This window comes from Seriola lalandi, unplaced genomic scaffold, assembly GCF_002814215.2.
Source record: "Seriola lalandi dorsalis isolate HSWRI2012SDOR001 ecotype SW California unplaced genomic scaffold, Sedor1 jcf7180002054972, whole genome shotgun sequence".
In the NCBI taxonomy this organism is placed as follows: Eukaryota; Metazoa; Chordata; class Actinopteri; order Carangiformes; family Carangidae; genus Seriola; species Seriola lalandi.
In genome coordinates this window covers 4,160,861-4,177,133 of record NW_019525660.1, presented here as the reverse complement: position 1 = coordinate 4,177,133, position 16,273 = coordinate 4,160,861, and the positions used below count along the sequence as shown (strand labels likewise).

General features: G+C 37.5%; 1 protein-coding gene across 6 annotated transcripts in view; it reads left to right on the top strand.

The window, feature by feature from the left end:
- The window catches only part of diaph2 (diaphanous-related formin 2), a 370,496-nt gene that overhangs the window by 18,169 nt on the left and 336,054 nt on the right, over positions 1–16,273 (top strand). For 5 of the 6 annotated variants that reach the window (XM_087171766.1, XM_087171767.1, XM_087171769.1 and 2 more), the window contains 2 exons: positions 4,179–4,283; positions 9,310–9,330. In XM_087171766.1, coding sequence (XP_087027892.1) covers positions 4,179–4,283; positions 9,310–9,330 — 126 coding nt within the window. The remainder of the gene's footprint in view (positions 1–4,178; positions 4,284–9,309; positions 9,331–16,273) is intronic. The other variant, XM_087171765.1, reaches the window with a different exon arrangement.

Below are 16,273 nucleotides of genomic sequence, written 5' to 3'. Positions count from 1 at the left end.
CAAATAACTCTTTTCTACAACTTTTGAAGCGAACCATTGAGAGTGGAAGTATTTTCATGAAGCTACAGGGAAAGTTAAAATGCACAAACTAAACATTTACTTTCAGCACTGCCTTTAGAAGGGTGTAGTGCATGTCTTTACTCTGTGTGTCCTGTTGTTGAATTAACCAAGATGTGCGCAGCTGGAATTCAGAGCCCCTCCTCAAAATGCACAGCACTAAATCCTCTGATGAAATGTCCAGTATTTGCATCTCACTAAGGAGGCAGCTAGTTGCAGTAGCAGACTCCAATCCAAGAAGTTCAACCTAGGAACACAGTAGTACACACATTAACATGAGAACTCATTTCAGCAGCATTCAGTTAGTTGTAAAACCTTTACACTACACATTGATGCATTGCATATCCCTTTTCATCTCAATTCAACTGTAAAGGCTCATGATAAGAAAACTGTGGTGGGATGTTTGGTGTGGTCAGATACATGAAATTGTCCTCTCCATTCAGAAAATCTCCACCTTGGTGTGAGTTTGTGTTTGTGTAGTTGCTGCACCATAATTCCCCTGTGCAGATGTGGCCTTTAGCAGTCATGACATTATCACCCAGATCCGTCAGCATGAAAACCTCCAAGAGCATGACATCCTCACTTATCCTCACCTGATTTGATTCCAGTCCCCATTTGTTTACCATTTTTTTAGAGAATGTCTTTTCATTGTCAAGAGTAGTGTGGTGCTGCTGTGGCTAGTTTGAGGTTTTATGTGACTCTCTATGCGCCATTGTCAGGATGAACAACCCTAGTAATAAGCACCTATGTGATCCCTCAGCAGTCAACACCCTGCGCCAGGACATTAAAACCAGCCCACAGGAGAGTTACTGTGTGTGCCCTTACACACTCATGGATCAGACTTGAGGGTAGTGGACAAAATAATTGATTGGTCACAGTTGAAGCAAAACATTTTTACGTCTTCTACTTTTCTTAGATCTGCTTTTCCCCATAGCATTGACTCTTCATATCCATTTCAGCTTCAGACACATTTGATGGTAGCCATTAATTGCTCTTTTCTTTGATTTGAAGCCTGTGACACTCTGGATTGGGCTGTATTTGAAGCTACATCAAGCTACAGGACTTTGACATTTTTGCCAATCTTATATTTTTTATATATATGGTAGTCCCTAAGTAGAAGGACAATATTTTTGTGGCTTTGACCTCATAGCAATTGTTCAGTGAGCTTCAGAGAGTTGAGAGACTAAGTTCTTCATTCCATTTTTTAATTTGGGGATGCTTATTTCAACATGATAACATAAACCATGTACAAATTGTTGCACCTTTCATAGTGTCCCTGAAATTTTAATGAATACAATGTATAGGTGTAATCAGAAGCTTAAATGAAGGCCACATATTCAATACTAGAGCTAGACAAATTTATTGGTCGGCTGATTATATTGGCTGATATTGGCATGTTACAGATATATCGTATCGGCGCATATATTCTCTGATATGTGCTGACATGAATGCTTTTAATAATAAGCAATAGTGCAGTGGAAATGCTCGGGACAAGTTATATAGGCAGCATTTTATGTATATTTGATCTTTTGTTTTCATTAAGTTAAATATACATGTATAGTGTGTGTGTGTGTGTGTGTGTGTGTGTGTGTGTGTATGTATATATATATATATATCTATATATATTATGTTTTTTATTTTTTAGTTATTTATAGTTATTTTATTTAATTCCTAGTGAAATTTACCATTTCAGTGCACCGATGTCATTTTGGACAATAAAGTTTATTGTTAAACTGTAAAATATCCTGCTTTCATTACATATCTTTTTCAAAATATTAGGGAGTAAAAAAGATTCCGAAATCTATCTATCTATCTATCTATATATATATATTTTGGAATCTTTTTTACTCCCTAATATTGTTATTGGCCCCAAAATTCGAATATTGGTCGGGCTCTAGTCAGTATTTGATAGAAAATACTTTGCAGAAACTGACTGCCTGAAATCTGTGATCCATAGACTTCCGCAGATGCTTAGTACCTTCCCTGATGATGCACAGCCAGGCCTGTAATACAGCCTTCTTCTCTTATTGCTTGTTTTTAGGGCTGGTTTTTAGTGACTGAAACACCTGCTTGGTTGGATTGAGGTGGCTGACTTGGCCATTCAAGAACGTTACACTGTTTGGCTTGTATACTGTATTAAAAGTCCGCTCAACCACTAGGGATGTGGACACCGTCAAACACCTTTAAAGCTGGAAGTCAGCTCATTAACCTCAGCCATTGTTTCATTTTAAATCCATTGTACTGGAGCACAGAGCCAATAGAGTGAACGCAATGTGTCATTGCTTTACTCCTGGTGGACTGCACCGTGTATACATATGCAGTACAGCAGTCCACTGGGATAGACGGTGTTCCTCAAACTCCTGTCCATGATGCTTGATTTTCCAGTTGTTGCAGAATGAAATTATTGTTGGCATCAGCAAAAGAAGTGGAGACTGATTCGCATTGGAAAATTCATAACAGAGTTTGCCAGTCTGACATGGACAATATGATCAAGAACATATTTCTTGCAAATTCCACTGTCAGTGATACAAGCTCAGATCTCATCATTTCAGTTACACTGGCAGCATAGTTGGAAGATATTCTGGGCCTATTTTTTATGAAGCCTGTGAGGGTATAATTAATAAAAGAGCATTAATCATTTTGGAGACTAAACATGGAGGGCTCATTCCTCCAGTTTGCCCCCTGACAAGCGTCCCGCAGGCCCAATACTCCTACCCCTCCTACAACATACTCACCCTGCCACATTTTACTTCGTTTATTGAATGCCAATTAAGCAGATAAATTAGCAGGGTTCAAAGATTAATTAAAAAACCTGCCGGTTTCCTTGGGTGAAAAACCTGCCAGTTGTAAAAGTTTCAGCTGCATTTTTTCCTCCCTGTTCCACAAAAAGGATGTTAATGGTTTTTAGCTCTGAGGGTATTTACTGGAGGAAATGTAGTTGGAGGAATTTAGGTCACGGTGCCCCTGGATGGGATTCCTGCCCATGCTTCACTGACAAATGAAACACAATCAGTTTGAATTAGATTACTCGTGGTAAGATATTCAAACCATTACGTAATACAATGTTCTTACTTAGATGTGACACGCTTAATTTATAATTTTACATTAAGTCGGACAGAGGGCAATCACTGCCAAATCAGCTCACCCAAACCAGGGGACACATGATTTTCTTTACCTCCCAGCAGAGGGCAGCATGGCTCCACAACTTAAGGTTCACTGTCCTAAAACCCTGAAGAGGATGTTTTTTCTCTCCGTTCATTCTAGCCATCTCTTTGTGAGAGAGTGCTTCTGATAAACATCCCCCTCCATTCTAATCATCATGTCATTCCCTAGCTTTTAGTGCTCTGTCCGGCCTTCGCTGCATCCCCTGATGTCTCTCACATGAAAGACATCTTTTGTGATGCAGAATTAAAGTAGCACAAAGATAATACTCCCAATAACACGCAGATACTGCCTATCCAGCCTATCTGATGTGATTGCATGGCCTCAATAGAAACTGTGTTGTTTGATTTTGTTCTCTTGTTCGGAGTTGGGGTGCACAGTTTATATTGCTGTAGCCTTGTTACTTTCGTTTCAAGGACTAATTATTACTGTCATTATTTCTTCTTTCTGTACCTTGTGACTTGTGACAAAGAAACATAGATGCAAAACAAATTTATTCAACTGGACAGGATCTGATGTGAAAGGGTTATTGTATATGGAACTATACTTGTTGGTAGGTCTGAAGTATTTCTGCTTTCTAGTGGAACTGTTGCACTGTAAATAACACGGTTCAAAGTTTGAGGTTTTGAGAGTTGGGATTGTGATAACTTTTCATTATATAAGCATATAACTTCTGTTTGGTTACAAGCATAGATGCAGTATGTGCTTAGTGTTGAAGATTTGTGATTCGGCTAATATTTCCCACCTTCTTCAATTGACTCGATGATTTGATGTACCCTAATGTTAACTTTGTAATAAAGCAGAATTGTTATTACACATAAAATAATCTTAATTTACTTTTCAAGTTTATTTTTTGATTCATTTTATTTTTTAAATTTATTGAAATCCTCTACTATTACCAATTACCCTATTTCTATCATTACTGCTCATTAAATTTCTCACTGTCTGTGTGTATCTAGGAGGACATGAACCTGAATGAGGAACGCAAAGCTCCTCTACGCGGAAAGGACTTGAGTACCAAGCGCGAGATGGTGGTCCAGTACATCTCAGCCACTGCCAAATCTGTAAGTGAGAGAATAAACCTTAATGCTGTATCACTATAAACTGAAGTGTACTGCATAATTGTAGTGGGTGGCTTGAAGTATCATGACACTCCACCTGACTCTCCAGAATGAGTTTAACTTGATCCTTTGCTTTATGGCTTGCTTTGTCATCCTTTCTTGCACACTCTCACTTCTGTCATTGTCTCACTCTCTGCTCTTAATGCTTGAGTCCCACATCTTTGATTGCAATTTTAATTTATTTTCTTTATCATTTTCCCTCTTGTGCCACAATCTATTGGATATAAATTGTAGTCACTGCCTCACTCAATGCTAGGTGGATGGTCAGTGCTTGTCCAGTCCTGTGTTTGCATGAAAAGTTTTGGTGATTTAGTTGTGTACTTGCATGTGAGGTTTTTTTTTACCGATAGGGGGCAATGCCTTGCTTTGTTATTTGGGTATAAATAAAGTTCAGTCAAATGCTTGATTCCGCAGCAGTTTAATTATTAGGAGCACATCCATCAAATACAGAGGTGCACACATGAGCTTTAAAGCTATGTTTAGCATGAGCCTGTGATAAGCTTATATTTATGCTACATTGTAGCTAGCTTCACCATCCAGTTTTATTCTTTCTCTGAGTGTTAATCAGAACAATTCTGTCTGATTCTTAACTATCAGTAGTTTTATATTTAGATTATCGGTAGTTGGGATTATGTTGCCTATTGTTGTAGAGTAATCTGGAATTTGATACTTCATGAGTCTAATCCAAAAACAGTGATTAAAAAGTAAGTAGTTTTGAGGGTAATACATGAATGTATGAAGAATTCTTGTATCCTCTTTTGAAGTTATAGCCAAACTTGTGAGGTGAAATTAACATCAGCACAGAAGAAAAAAAGTGATTTCTGCCCCCATTGCTTCCAGAACCTGGTAGCGCTCTCTTGACATCATCATTTATTACCTTCCTCATTGTTATGGTAATTAACTGGCATTATTGATAATGATGATTATCCGAGATGATTGAATTCCTCACAGGGCCCATTATGCTTTGTGAGCACTGATATTTTATTCAAATGAATAACGTAATCTGTGTAGTGAAAGGACAGAGGACAAAATGTGATGTCTGTCAGCACCCTGCTATCACATTTAATATGACTGAAAGAGGGAGATGTTTGAATGTCAGTGATGATGTATCTGTGCAAACACAGATTCATGCAAGTGTGCATACAGTTACACTAGAACATCTGTACATCCACACACTATGTCATATACTGATAATACATGAAGATAACTTAGCTTGAGGTTCGGGGGACATTTGTGAGTGACTAATAATAATATGATACTGCTACCAAATCTCCTTTTTCAGTGAGAAACACTATACGCACAACTATTGGTGTAACTATGTCTGTCTAAGATACTGCCTAAGAGCACATCAGGGGATTGCCCCAAAAACAAACTACAACAACTGTTTTGCATATTAATTGCAATTTACTTAAAGTAAAACAAACAAACAACCTACCCTAAATTGTATAAGACGATGCTCATGCCTTAATGAATCATTTTCAGTTGTAAATAAGTAAGTTAGCTCATCAGCAGATATTTTTATTTGTTTTTTTTAGTTAAATTACTTTATAACACTATAAGTAATTGAATACATTTTTGTGTCAAACAGAATTTATAGTCATCCTTTTAGCTACTGGTAGACAGAAAAAGAGAAAATCTGAGTAGCTGTGAAGCAAAAGTGTTCCAGCCTGAAGCTTGTTGCTGTATCAACTGACTGACAGTGAGTCTGTGTTCTGTAGTATCTTAATGTGATTTGGGTTTCAATAACTTCTTAAAATCCTCATAAGCTCATGTATAGGTCAGAATCAGCATAAAATAGAGTTTGTCAGCAAAATACCTCAGAAATGACATTGGTTTAAAATTTAGATACCTGAGTTTTAGTAAAGCAGGTTTCATGATTGCTTTAATGTTTTCAAGTAACTGCTTTGTGTGAACTGGGTGTTTCTCTTGCAGGGGTTAGGCTTTATCTGGGGCTAATGTTGCTTGTGGTTGCTGATGAGCATGCAGTGTGGACTAAAAGAGAATGTGTTGCATTGAAAATGTAAATGGTGATGAATGAAGGATTGATGCATTTGAGTCATGTTGGGGTGTCTCTGATTTGTTGTGGTACCTTCACTATTAATGCGACTCAATCTTTCATTCTTTTTTTTTATTTGACTAAAGATGTCTTCAGCGTTGTGAGATTACAGTTTTGGGGCTTTGTAAGGGCTTCACATGCATTCAGCTAAATTTCCTGTTTTTGTTTTTTTGTTTTTTCATTTGTAGATGATCCCAATAGAGCATCTGACAAAATTGTAATTTTTGATATAACTATCACAGAGGCAACATGTTTAAACATATATTTTATTGCAGCCACAAAAATAAAAGTGGGACATTCATGGATGTCACAAGTTCCCCCACACACACATCAATACTCAAACTTCTAGACCTCCTTCTTTGTTGACCTACAGCTATTGCAGAGTATGCAGGCTTAAAATGCTTTGGAACTGGAAGTTTAAATCGATAAATATTGTTGTAACAAGAAATATCCCCCAGTACTGTCCCCTTTTTCTTGTCTGCCTCTGCAGATGTGCTCAATTGTACATGTGCTCTGGTGCCCAACAAAAAGTAAAAAAAAAAAAATGTAAGCATTAATAGCTATAGGTGCTTGAGTTTTCCTTCACAATGTACAACTTTTTTGTATGTATAAAGACTACAGTACTGTACCTCTAAAAGGCTGTCAGGCTTCAAATGACAGCTAATATGAGAAATGGCTGATTATTACTTTGTTTAGTCTTGTAAAATATGTCTTTCGAGTGAAAGCTGAAGCTTTTTTCCCCTCCCTTGTGAATTACCAGCTCTCTACTCGTCTATCACCAGGCAAGATTTAGAACACTCCCATACTCTACTGAGGTGCCTCAGCAGGAGTCTAGCAAATTACCCCCAACACAGAATGGAATGTCTTTTCAAGGGAGAATTCAACACTGACCCTGTTCATTTGAATATGAGCTGTGTTTCAATGGTATCCGGCTCTGCTTTTGCAGGAGTGTGTCTGTGGACGTCCTTGACCATCAGCTTTGCATGAATAGTTGCCTTTCTCTCTCACCTCATTTCTTCTTCTTTCTTCTTTCTATAAATGTGTGCCAGCCTCATTAAAACTGCCAAAATTCGCTTTACACTAATACAATTATTTATTTCTCAGAGATCTACTTTGTCTATCGACAGTGAATATTTTCTTGTTTCATTTCAAATGTGCTGTGTCTCAGATACAGGAGGAAGGGTGACGACAGGGTCTTTTAAGGGGGATTGTCTAGTATTGGTTTTATTCAAATAATGGTTTGTTTAATGTGACCATCAATGTGCCACCTTGTTCTCTTAATGGGCCCTGGCATTTGCTAACATCATCCAGTCCCTTTATTATTATCTGATTATACTGATGAGTGTTTATGCAATGGGAATATATTTTTTCCATCATGAAAAACTGTGGTAATGGTTATATTTCTATTGAGAAGAAAATACATATTTTTATATACATACTTGTCCTTAGTTGATTAATAATGTAGTATAAAAGATGCTCAATAACGGATCTGACTAGGTAGATATACCTTAACACTACTCAAGTAAATAGTTGGTGTCTGAACTGAGTGGAGTTTTACAGCTGTTTTAGTGAGAACAAGGTGTTACATTGTATTGTAAATACAAACTTTTTAGTGAAACTGTGCTGTTCCTCTCAAGCTCCTCCTTGTCTGTCTGAGCACCCCCAAGATAGTGTCTGTTATTTTGGTCAAACTGCAAAATACAACATTCTAAAATATATATGCAGTATTATGTGGTAGTAGTAGGCATCAACATCTGTGGAAAATATTTAAGTTCTGAGTTATGTCAGTGTGACTCATTTCAAGGTATCAGGTAGCCAGCAGTATTCAGATAAAATATTCCGCAGTTTAAGACAGTGACATTCTGCATTCACTGGAGAACAAGGAAAATGTGGATACACATTATGATTAAAGAGTAGTGTGTGTGTGATCAGGTGGCGGCATGCGTAAAACAGACTTTATGGCTATTATAAACTCTTGGTAGAGGGATAGAGAGGGGAAATCAAGCATCAAATGGCCACAGACATGCAGAGACTGAGTGACAATAAAAGAAATGGAAAGGGAGATTAGAAGAGATGAAAGGAGGGTAGAGAATAGGAGGGAGTGAAAGCAGGAGAGGTGGTGAAAGAAAAGGAGCTCAGTGTGTCCTGTAACTTCCTGCAGTCAGAATACATTTTCTCCCAAACATGTAGCAAAGCATGAGAAGCTCAGCCACAGATTAGAATACATTTGCTCGGCTGACAGACACTTCCTACTGTGAAACAAGCCCTACAGTTGCAGTAATAAAAAACACTCCTGCTACCTGCCACTATTGACAGATAACAAGGTTAAACTCAGAGAATCGTGCTGACTGCACAGGCTCAAGGTAGCTCTGCCACACAAATTTGACACCTGAAGCCCAGCACTAATGGCAGCTGATTGATTTCAGCCCAGGGAGACCCTCTGCAGCCTCTTTGTCCACACTAGCCATTGTTCCTTTTGGAGGATGAATCTGTGAATCTATACCAGTCAGTCAATCACAAGGGCAATCATATTTTACCCTGTTAATCATTTAATAAATCCCTTGTGTGGTTATTGGCATGTCTAAACATGTTGATTCATCACTTCCACAGTTGTTGGTGCCATGTATTGATGATAGCTTTTGTTATGTACATGCTTTGCGAGTTCTTCTCTCATTTGTCATATACATATCATATGTATTATTTAGAATTTGAAAATTGCAGCGGCCAAACACAGACATTATCTTCAGTATGTACCTATAATAATTGCAAAGGTTTAGTTGTATAGTGTTTGTGATGTCACACAAGTTACGCTAATGCCTCTACGTGTAATGGAGAGGATTCTCCGGCCTACTAATGATTGTGCTGTTTGTGTCTTTTTGCACATTAACCTTCTCCGCTGATCGCTGCATGCAGATAACTGGGAGCAAAGTTGCGGTAAGTAGCCCATTATTTATTTGGCTTCTGATTGTTGTTCCTTCTATGTATCTGTTTTCATTCAACCTCGTACACACACACACACACACACACACACACACACACACACACACACACACACACATTCTTTTGGAACAATGTCGAGGAGCATGTTTCAAAGTGTCAAGTAAGGTCACTTTTATGGCCTGGATTTTTATTTTCAGCTCAGATATTGCTAATGGTTTGTAATTTGGAAAGGCTATAAATTGCCAACAGTGTAAATGGTAGCACTTTCAAATGAGGGATTTTGAAATTATACAGCCTGAAAATGAACTGGGAGGCCTTTTGTTGGTTTCTGCTGTTTCTCCTTTGAAATAGATTGCAGTGTAGCACCTATTAGCATTTGAATATTGTCATACCAACAAAGAGCGATAGCTTTTACACAAATACTCATAAATCTACAATCTGTTTATCAAAACATGGTGCATCTAAATGGTTTCAACTGTGCTCATTCTGTCAATGAGAGACAATGCATACTGAGAATATATATCACTTAATAAGGCTGTGAGCATACACATTTGTGTACACGTGCATACAAACTGTACACACACTGAACCTAGTAAACTGCGGGAAAGATATCAAGTACATTTGTTCTTCCTTGAACAGATATATTGGCCTATATTTATTTAGTGGAAATATTCATGGCTAGATTTTTTAATTTGCAGTCAACAACTCTGTTGCTTTTTCAAAGAATTTAAGCCCACAAGACTGTTTTCTCACAAATGCATTGTCTTGGTGGTTTCATTTCACCTTACCTGCTTGTTGATTACAAAAAACCCAGATAATCATAGCAAATTTAATTTGTAATGTCAATGCAAGACTTTTTAATTTCTCCACACTGTAATATACCAGTTGCATTTTTTTTATCTCAAGATCCTATAAAGTGGCAAACTGTTGCCTTTGTAAGAACAGTTTTGGGTTTTTTCAAGAAGAAACACTCTTTTATTGGTTTAGCAAGTGTTGAATTATCACTTTAAATTTCATTGCTGTTTGAGAGCTTTGTAAGGATTAAGAGGACTGTAAAGCTTAACAGGAACACAGACAAGGAAAAGCAGCACACTGTGACCTGGCCTCTGCTCTGCCCATGCTCTCAGACAAACCTCGTTCTTTGAAGCATTTTACAGAGACGTTTTGTATCGATTGCATTTTCTTCTTCTTTGTCAAACTGTTCTTTTGTGCTTGGTTATTTCTGTGGGAAGAGTGGGTTTTCGACTTGGCCTGTATGGACATGGATGGAGTAGCTCTCGATCAGCAGCAATGGCCACATTGTGTTCAGTAAATGGAATATGACAGAATTACCCCAGCTTGTATCATGACCGCTCATCCGAGATGTGGAGGCCTACTTTCAGAAGTTCTGCAAACCATGTCAAAAGGTGCCAGAGACCCTGGTTATCAAGAAGTTTCTTCAAACTCAAGAGTATACTGAAACATTTGCCCTGACTTTTGTAACCTCTGTGTCAATCCTGCTTCAGTAGCCTTCAGATATGGCTAACATAGTGAAAACTATGAGCTGTCATTCTTAAAAGCTCCACTGAAGGAGGAAAAAACAGGCAAAGCGTTTAGCCTGCTTAGCCAATTGTGGGCTGCAGTTAGCTCCCTGCTTTGCTGGCAGATTCCCATTTTCACGCTGTCAGCATGTGTCGGTGGGACAGAGGGCTCTCAGGTGTGCTGGAAGGGGAGTGTTGGTTAGGATTGTCTATAGGGAACACACGACTGTAACTCCTCTGTCTCAGGCATGAAATCTCTCTGGCACTTTCCCCTCTCCCAGTTGAGAATGAGGTGGGAATAGAGGATGGCGTGAATTGGCTCTAATCCAGTCTGACCAGCGTGTAAGTGTGCAACACTGCTAAATCTCATATGCTCCCTCACCTCCTTAAGCAAGATTGAGGGAAATATGAACAGCACCCACACCTGAGTAACAGCATGCTGGCAGGCAGACCCGAACAGTCCAGGTGAACAAGGACCTTTTCTTTTGCACTGTGCTGCAGCTACCTGTTGACCATTACAATGGCTTTATAACATCAGTCTCTGTAAAGATTGGCCTGATTTACGTCAAAAGCCAAGGGCCACGTTGTAACAATCCATCAAGGACTCCTGCGGTGTTACTGTGAAAGTAGACTTCCGTCTGTCTGCACTACCATTGACAGGCTCTGCAGCTCAGAGGAATGCTGCTGAGACTATGACAGTGAGAGAGTACATGAGTGAGAGAAAGGGTGTGTGCTGCATGTGTTGAAGAGCAGCAATCTCCAGACCACAGGGAGGTGATCAATATCTGTATGACTGGACAGATGACTGCTTATTTCCACGTTAACATGCTGGTCAGCTCTGAGATGTCAGACGGTGATGGTTAGTGCAGTTGTGTAAACACGTATATCTCTGTGTATGGTTGTCAAGTATGTGGATTTGACCAATGAGGCAAAAACACCTCAGGCCTGAGAAAAAAGTTTGGATGAAGCTGTATTGGCTGCACTGTAGCTGATCTAATTCATAGAAAATGTGTTTTAGTTTTCTGCAGAATTATAAAGTGTTGGTCTTTTTAATTTCAAAGTGACTAAGGAGATAACACTGACACTGTCTTTCCTGGGTGTATATATGGTAGTATGGATGATGATACCTCCCATTTTAAAACTGTTTATGACGATATAGAGTTCAGATTTTAGATGTGCCAGTAATTATTAGAAAAATGGTCTATATGAAATAACATTGGGTATTGCTAATTTAGTAATTTACAATAAACTTTTTGTGTGGCTATATATATACAGTATATATATATATTTATATATGTGTATGTATATATTCCACACAATAAGTTATGCAGGGAAGTATAAGTGAACAATAAATTATATATGAGGCCTTATAATCGAATATATCTCTAGATTTATACATAATTGCCATTGACTTGGATATTTTTTCTTTAATATAAGCAATATGTTGTTGACATGTTTGTCTGTCATCAATCACAACCCTAAGGAATTTTATCCCAAAAACTCCAATTCCAACATCACAGATTTTTAATTCAGTATCCATATAAATTTCTTTTCGATTTACAAAAAACATAAATTTAGCTTTCTTAATATTAAGAGACAATTTATTGACATCAAACCAAGTTTTGAGAATTTCGAACTCCCTTTCAACTGCATACCAAAGTTCCTTTAAATTTTTCCCCAGAGCAAAGCAAATTTGTGTCATCTGCAAAAATGACACATTTGAACATATCAGTAACTTCATAAATATCATGAGTATAAAGTGTGAAAAGTTTGGCCCAATCACCAATCCCTGGGGTACTCTACAGGTGACCTTCCTAATTCTAGACACATTATCCTTCATTTGCACACTTTGCCTATTTTCTAAGTAACTTTTCAGATCAGTATATGTAGATCAATATACATATTACAATAGAGTACTGGTCATTTTCAACTGCCATTGTTATTTCTTCTACCATCTCAAGTACTTCACATAGTAATTCAAATTTCCTTAAATCTATACTGGTGTTCACTCAATAATTTATATTTACCAATGGAAAGATCCAATTGTTTCACAAGTAATGTCTCTAATACTTAATTGAGGAAGAACGGATACTAGTCTGTAGTTATCCATATGGTGCTTATCACCATTTTTAAATATTGGAATTACCTTTGGTAATTTCATACTATTAGGAAAAATACCTTTTTTTTTTTTTTTTTTTAATTTTTAAATATATAGGTCAGAGGACCTACAATGAGGAAATGATGTATTTAATAATTACCAATGAACAATGTCAATGAAATTTATTTCAGTTGCGCTTTTGTTTTTAATTTTTCTTACAATTTCAATGATATCACTTTCATTTACCTGAGAAAGAAAATACTTAGAACTGATATTACTCTCTTTTGTCATCAGACAAAACGATCTTGCTGGCCAAAGTAGTGACAACACCCACAAAATAGTCATTAATAACTTTGAAATTCAGATTTACAATATCTATTTTGACTAATATGATTATTTACTCTCCAGGTTCTTTGTTATTTTTATAGTTGTGGAATACTTTATTGTAATATTCCTTCTTTTGTAATCTATAGAAATCAGTTTATTTTTCTACCACTTCCACAGGTTCCGTGTTGTAAAAATCTCTTACAGATTTAATTTTTCTTTTTGCAAACCCTTTTCAAACCTATAGTCATCCATTGCTTTCCTTTTTTAAATGTATCTTTCACTCAACACTTTTTAATCATCCCAGTTATTTGTAAAGTCTATCTTTAAGGCCTCAGTTCTTTCTGGCCTTTATCTTTGTAATTTACAGGAAGGCTCTGTCATTTTTAAAACTTAATGATTTATGTTCTGTCAAATTTAGAAAACTTTGATGTAACAAGAAAATATGTGAGGAGTTGTCTATTTTTTTATTATTATTATTGTTAATTCTCAGAAAAATCATAACTGTTTATTCAGTGGGAAAAACTTTATCTCTCATATAAAAGTTCTTTTATATGATCAGATTTTCAGAAATTTCCACTACAAGCTATGAATTCATCCATATGGCATATGGTCCCTTTGGTTAATTTAACCCCTCAGTTGACGGAACTCCTCCATTAGACCCATGAGATTAACTCGCATCAACGTTGTTGATCTCCTGAGACATAAAATTGAGGGATGTTTTTTATCTCTTTTAATTCTCCTACCAGCTTTTTGATTGTAATCACATCTTGTTCCAATAAGGTCACAAAAAAGAAAAAAATATTCTGGGAAGGCTTAAAGAAAAACTGCTCTTTGCCAATCACCATGTGGTTCCGGGACCTTAACAATGTCCTTGATCAAAAACATCAAATTGATAGAAATTTTAAAAAAGATGAAAGTAAGACACTACTGTACCCTCGGCAATAAATTAATTTTGAATAGATGGCACTATATTTTTGTGGTTTTTGGAGGATTATAGGGAGGCTTTGAGCAGGGGAAAGCAATGGTAGCCATCTTTGTGACCATGTTCATACCAAAATGATCATCCATATCATATTTTTTCTATATTAATATTTATCACTCAGCTACTTCATTTAACCTTACATTTTTTTTTTTGGGGCATTTCTTCCTCTAATTCGATAGTTGCAGTGAGAGAGAGACACAGGAAAGTCAGGGAGAAAGGGGGGGGGGGATAACATGCAGTAAAGGGCCACAGCTTGGATTTGAACCCAGACCGCTGTAGTTAGGACTAAGCCTTTGTGGTATGCCTACCAGGTGAGCCTCTGGAGTGCCCCTATTTAACCTTACTTTTTCACCAATACTCCCAATAAAATAGATGGCCTTCACATCTGATTCTGTTATGTGATTGGTTGATTTGGTGTTTTGCTATGGCCAATTAGCTGTTCCGTAGGTCTGTTTGTAACTGCAGAGGGTTAAAAGAATCAGGGATAACCAGTAAACAAATTGTTATAGGTAAGGCAGAGGATTGTAAAGCATCAGATGAGAAACGAGAGAGACAGAAAGAGAAAGTTACATGGATATGAGGACATGCAGACATCTGGCTCCTCTTTAACTCCAATCAAGTGTTCGTTCACTGTGCCAGGAGTGCTTACGAAAGACCTTCAAAAAAAGAAAAGAAATATGGTGAGCCTGAAAGGAAATCAAGGCACCCTCCCTCCTTCATTCCCCTCTTTACCTTTTTAAAACCACATGCCTCAAAAGACTTTTTGTTTCAAGCAAGCTATTAAACTGGGCGCTGAGGGTTGAACAGATTTGATGTGACACATGTCCTTGGTGCTTTAAAAGAACGGCAATGAAAAATTAATCAATAGCGTGTGCCTCCCATGCCCTGAGCCAGTGTTCACCATAGATTCTATCTTAAATTAAGATCAAGGAAACATGCTCTGGAGGGGACCGTTTGAATAAGATGTTTCTTTGATTGGCTGAAAGCTTCTTTTAGAGTTCATCTGATGAACATAAAAAGTTGTCTGGGAGTGAGATGAGGGAAGGATTTATTTGACAAACTACTGGTGAATAGGATATCTGCAAATCTGGAGTCATCTGTCGTTTTTAATGGATATCGAATATTTTCTGCTTCATTTACTAAAATGCGCTTTTTCTTTAGTAGGAAATCTTATTTCCAGTTCCCTTCCTCTACTCAAAGGTTGGTCATTTGTTGGATGGTACCTCGACGCTCTTACTGGTAGAATACCTAATACCAGAAATATGGGCACTAGTACATCAAAACATAGCTCCTTATTTCCTGCCGTATAGGGGTCAAAAACTTAGCGGGTACTATAACATATTACTTACCTCCTCTGTTGTTTAGTTTTTGGAAACACAAACTTTTGTTCAGACTTTAATACAAGTGTGTGAGATGATATATGTTAAATTTAAGTTTTGTGGAAAGCTTTCATAGGCTTGTGCTCCTCGCCCCAATTGATGTTGCTCTTGCCAAAGTCTGCATTTCCCAAATCTCTACAACGGAGGTGGAGAGTAGAGTGTTAAAGTATACTTGATTGTGATAAGCAGCTGAAAAAGATGTGTGGCAAAGTTGTTTCCTGCCTTGTGTCATTGGGAAAAGTCGTATGACATGTATAAAAAAGAGCATATAGCTGTTGTCATGCCAATAGTAAAATATGCAGAGCAACAGCGATCACAGAAAAGCCGAATTTATGCCAACTTTGCTGTTAGCCTGAGGAGAGTGTGGACAGTCATGTGCTAATGGCAGCCACTTTTGTTTGTTTGAACATACAACCAAACCTGAGGTTCTGCTGTGGCAGCTGGAAAGTTCACCTTTGGGTCGTCTGTATGACCCCTGAAGTTTAGTTACATTAATGTTAATTCCTTTTTTTATTAAGTGTTTCTTTTTACACCTTGAACGTTGTCATCAGAGCAGCACCTCATATTATGGGGCCCTGCAGTTAAACCACAGTTGCCTAGAGCTCAGCCAGTATGATGACAAACACAAATT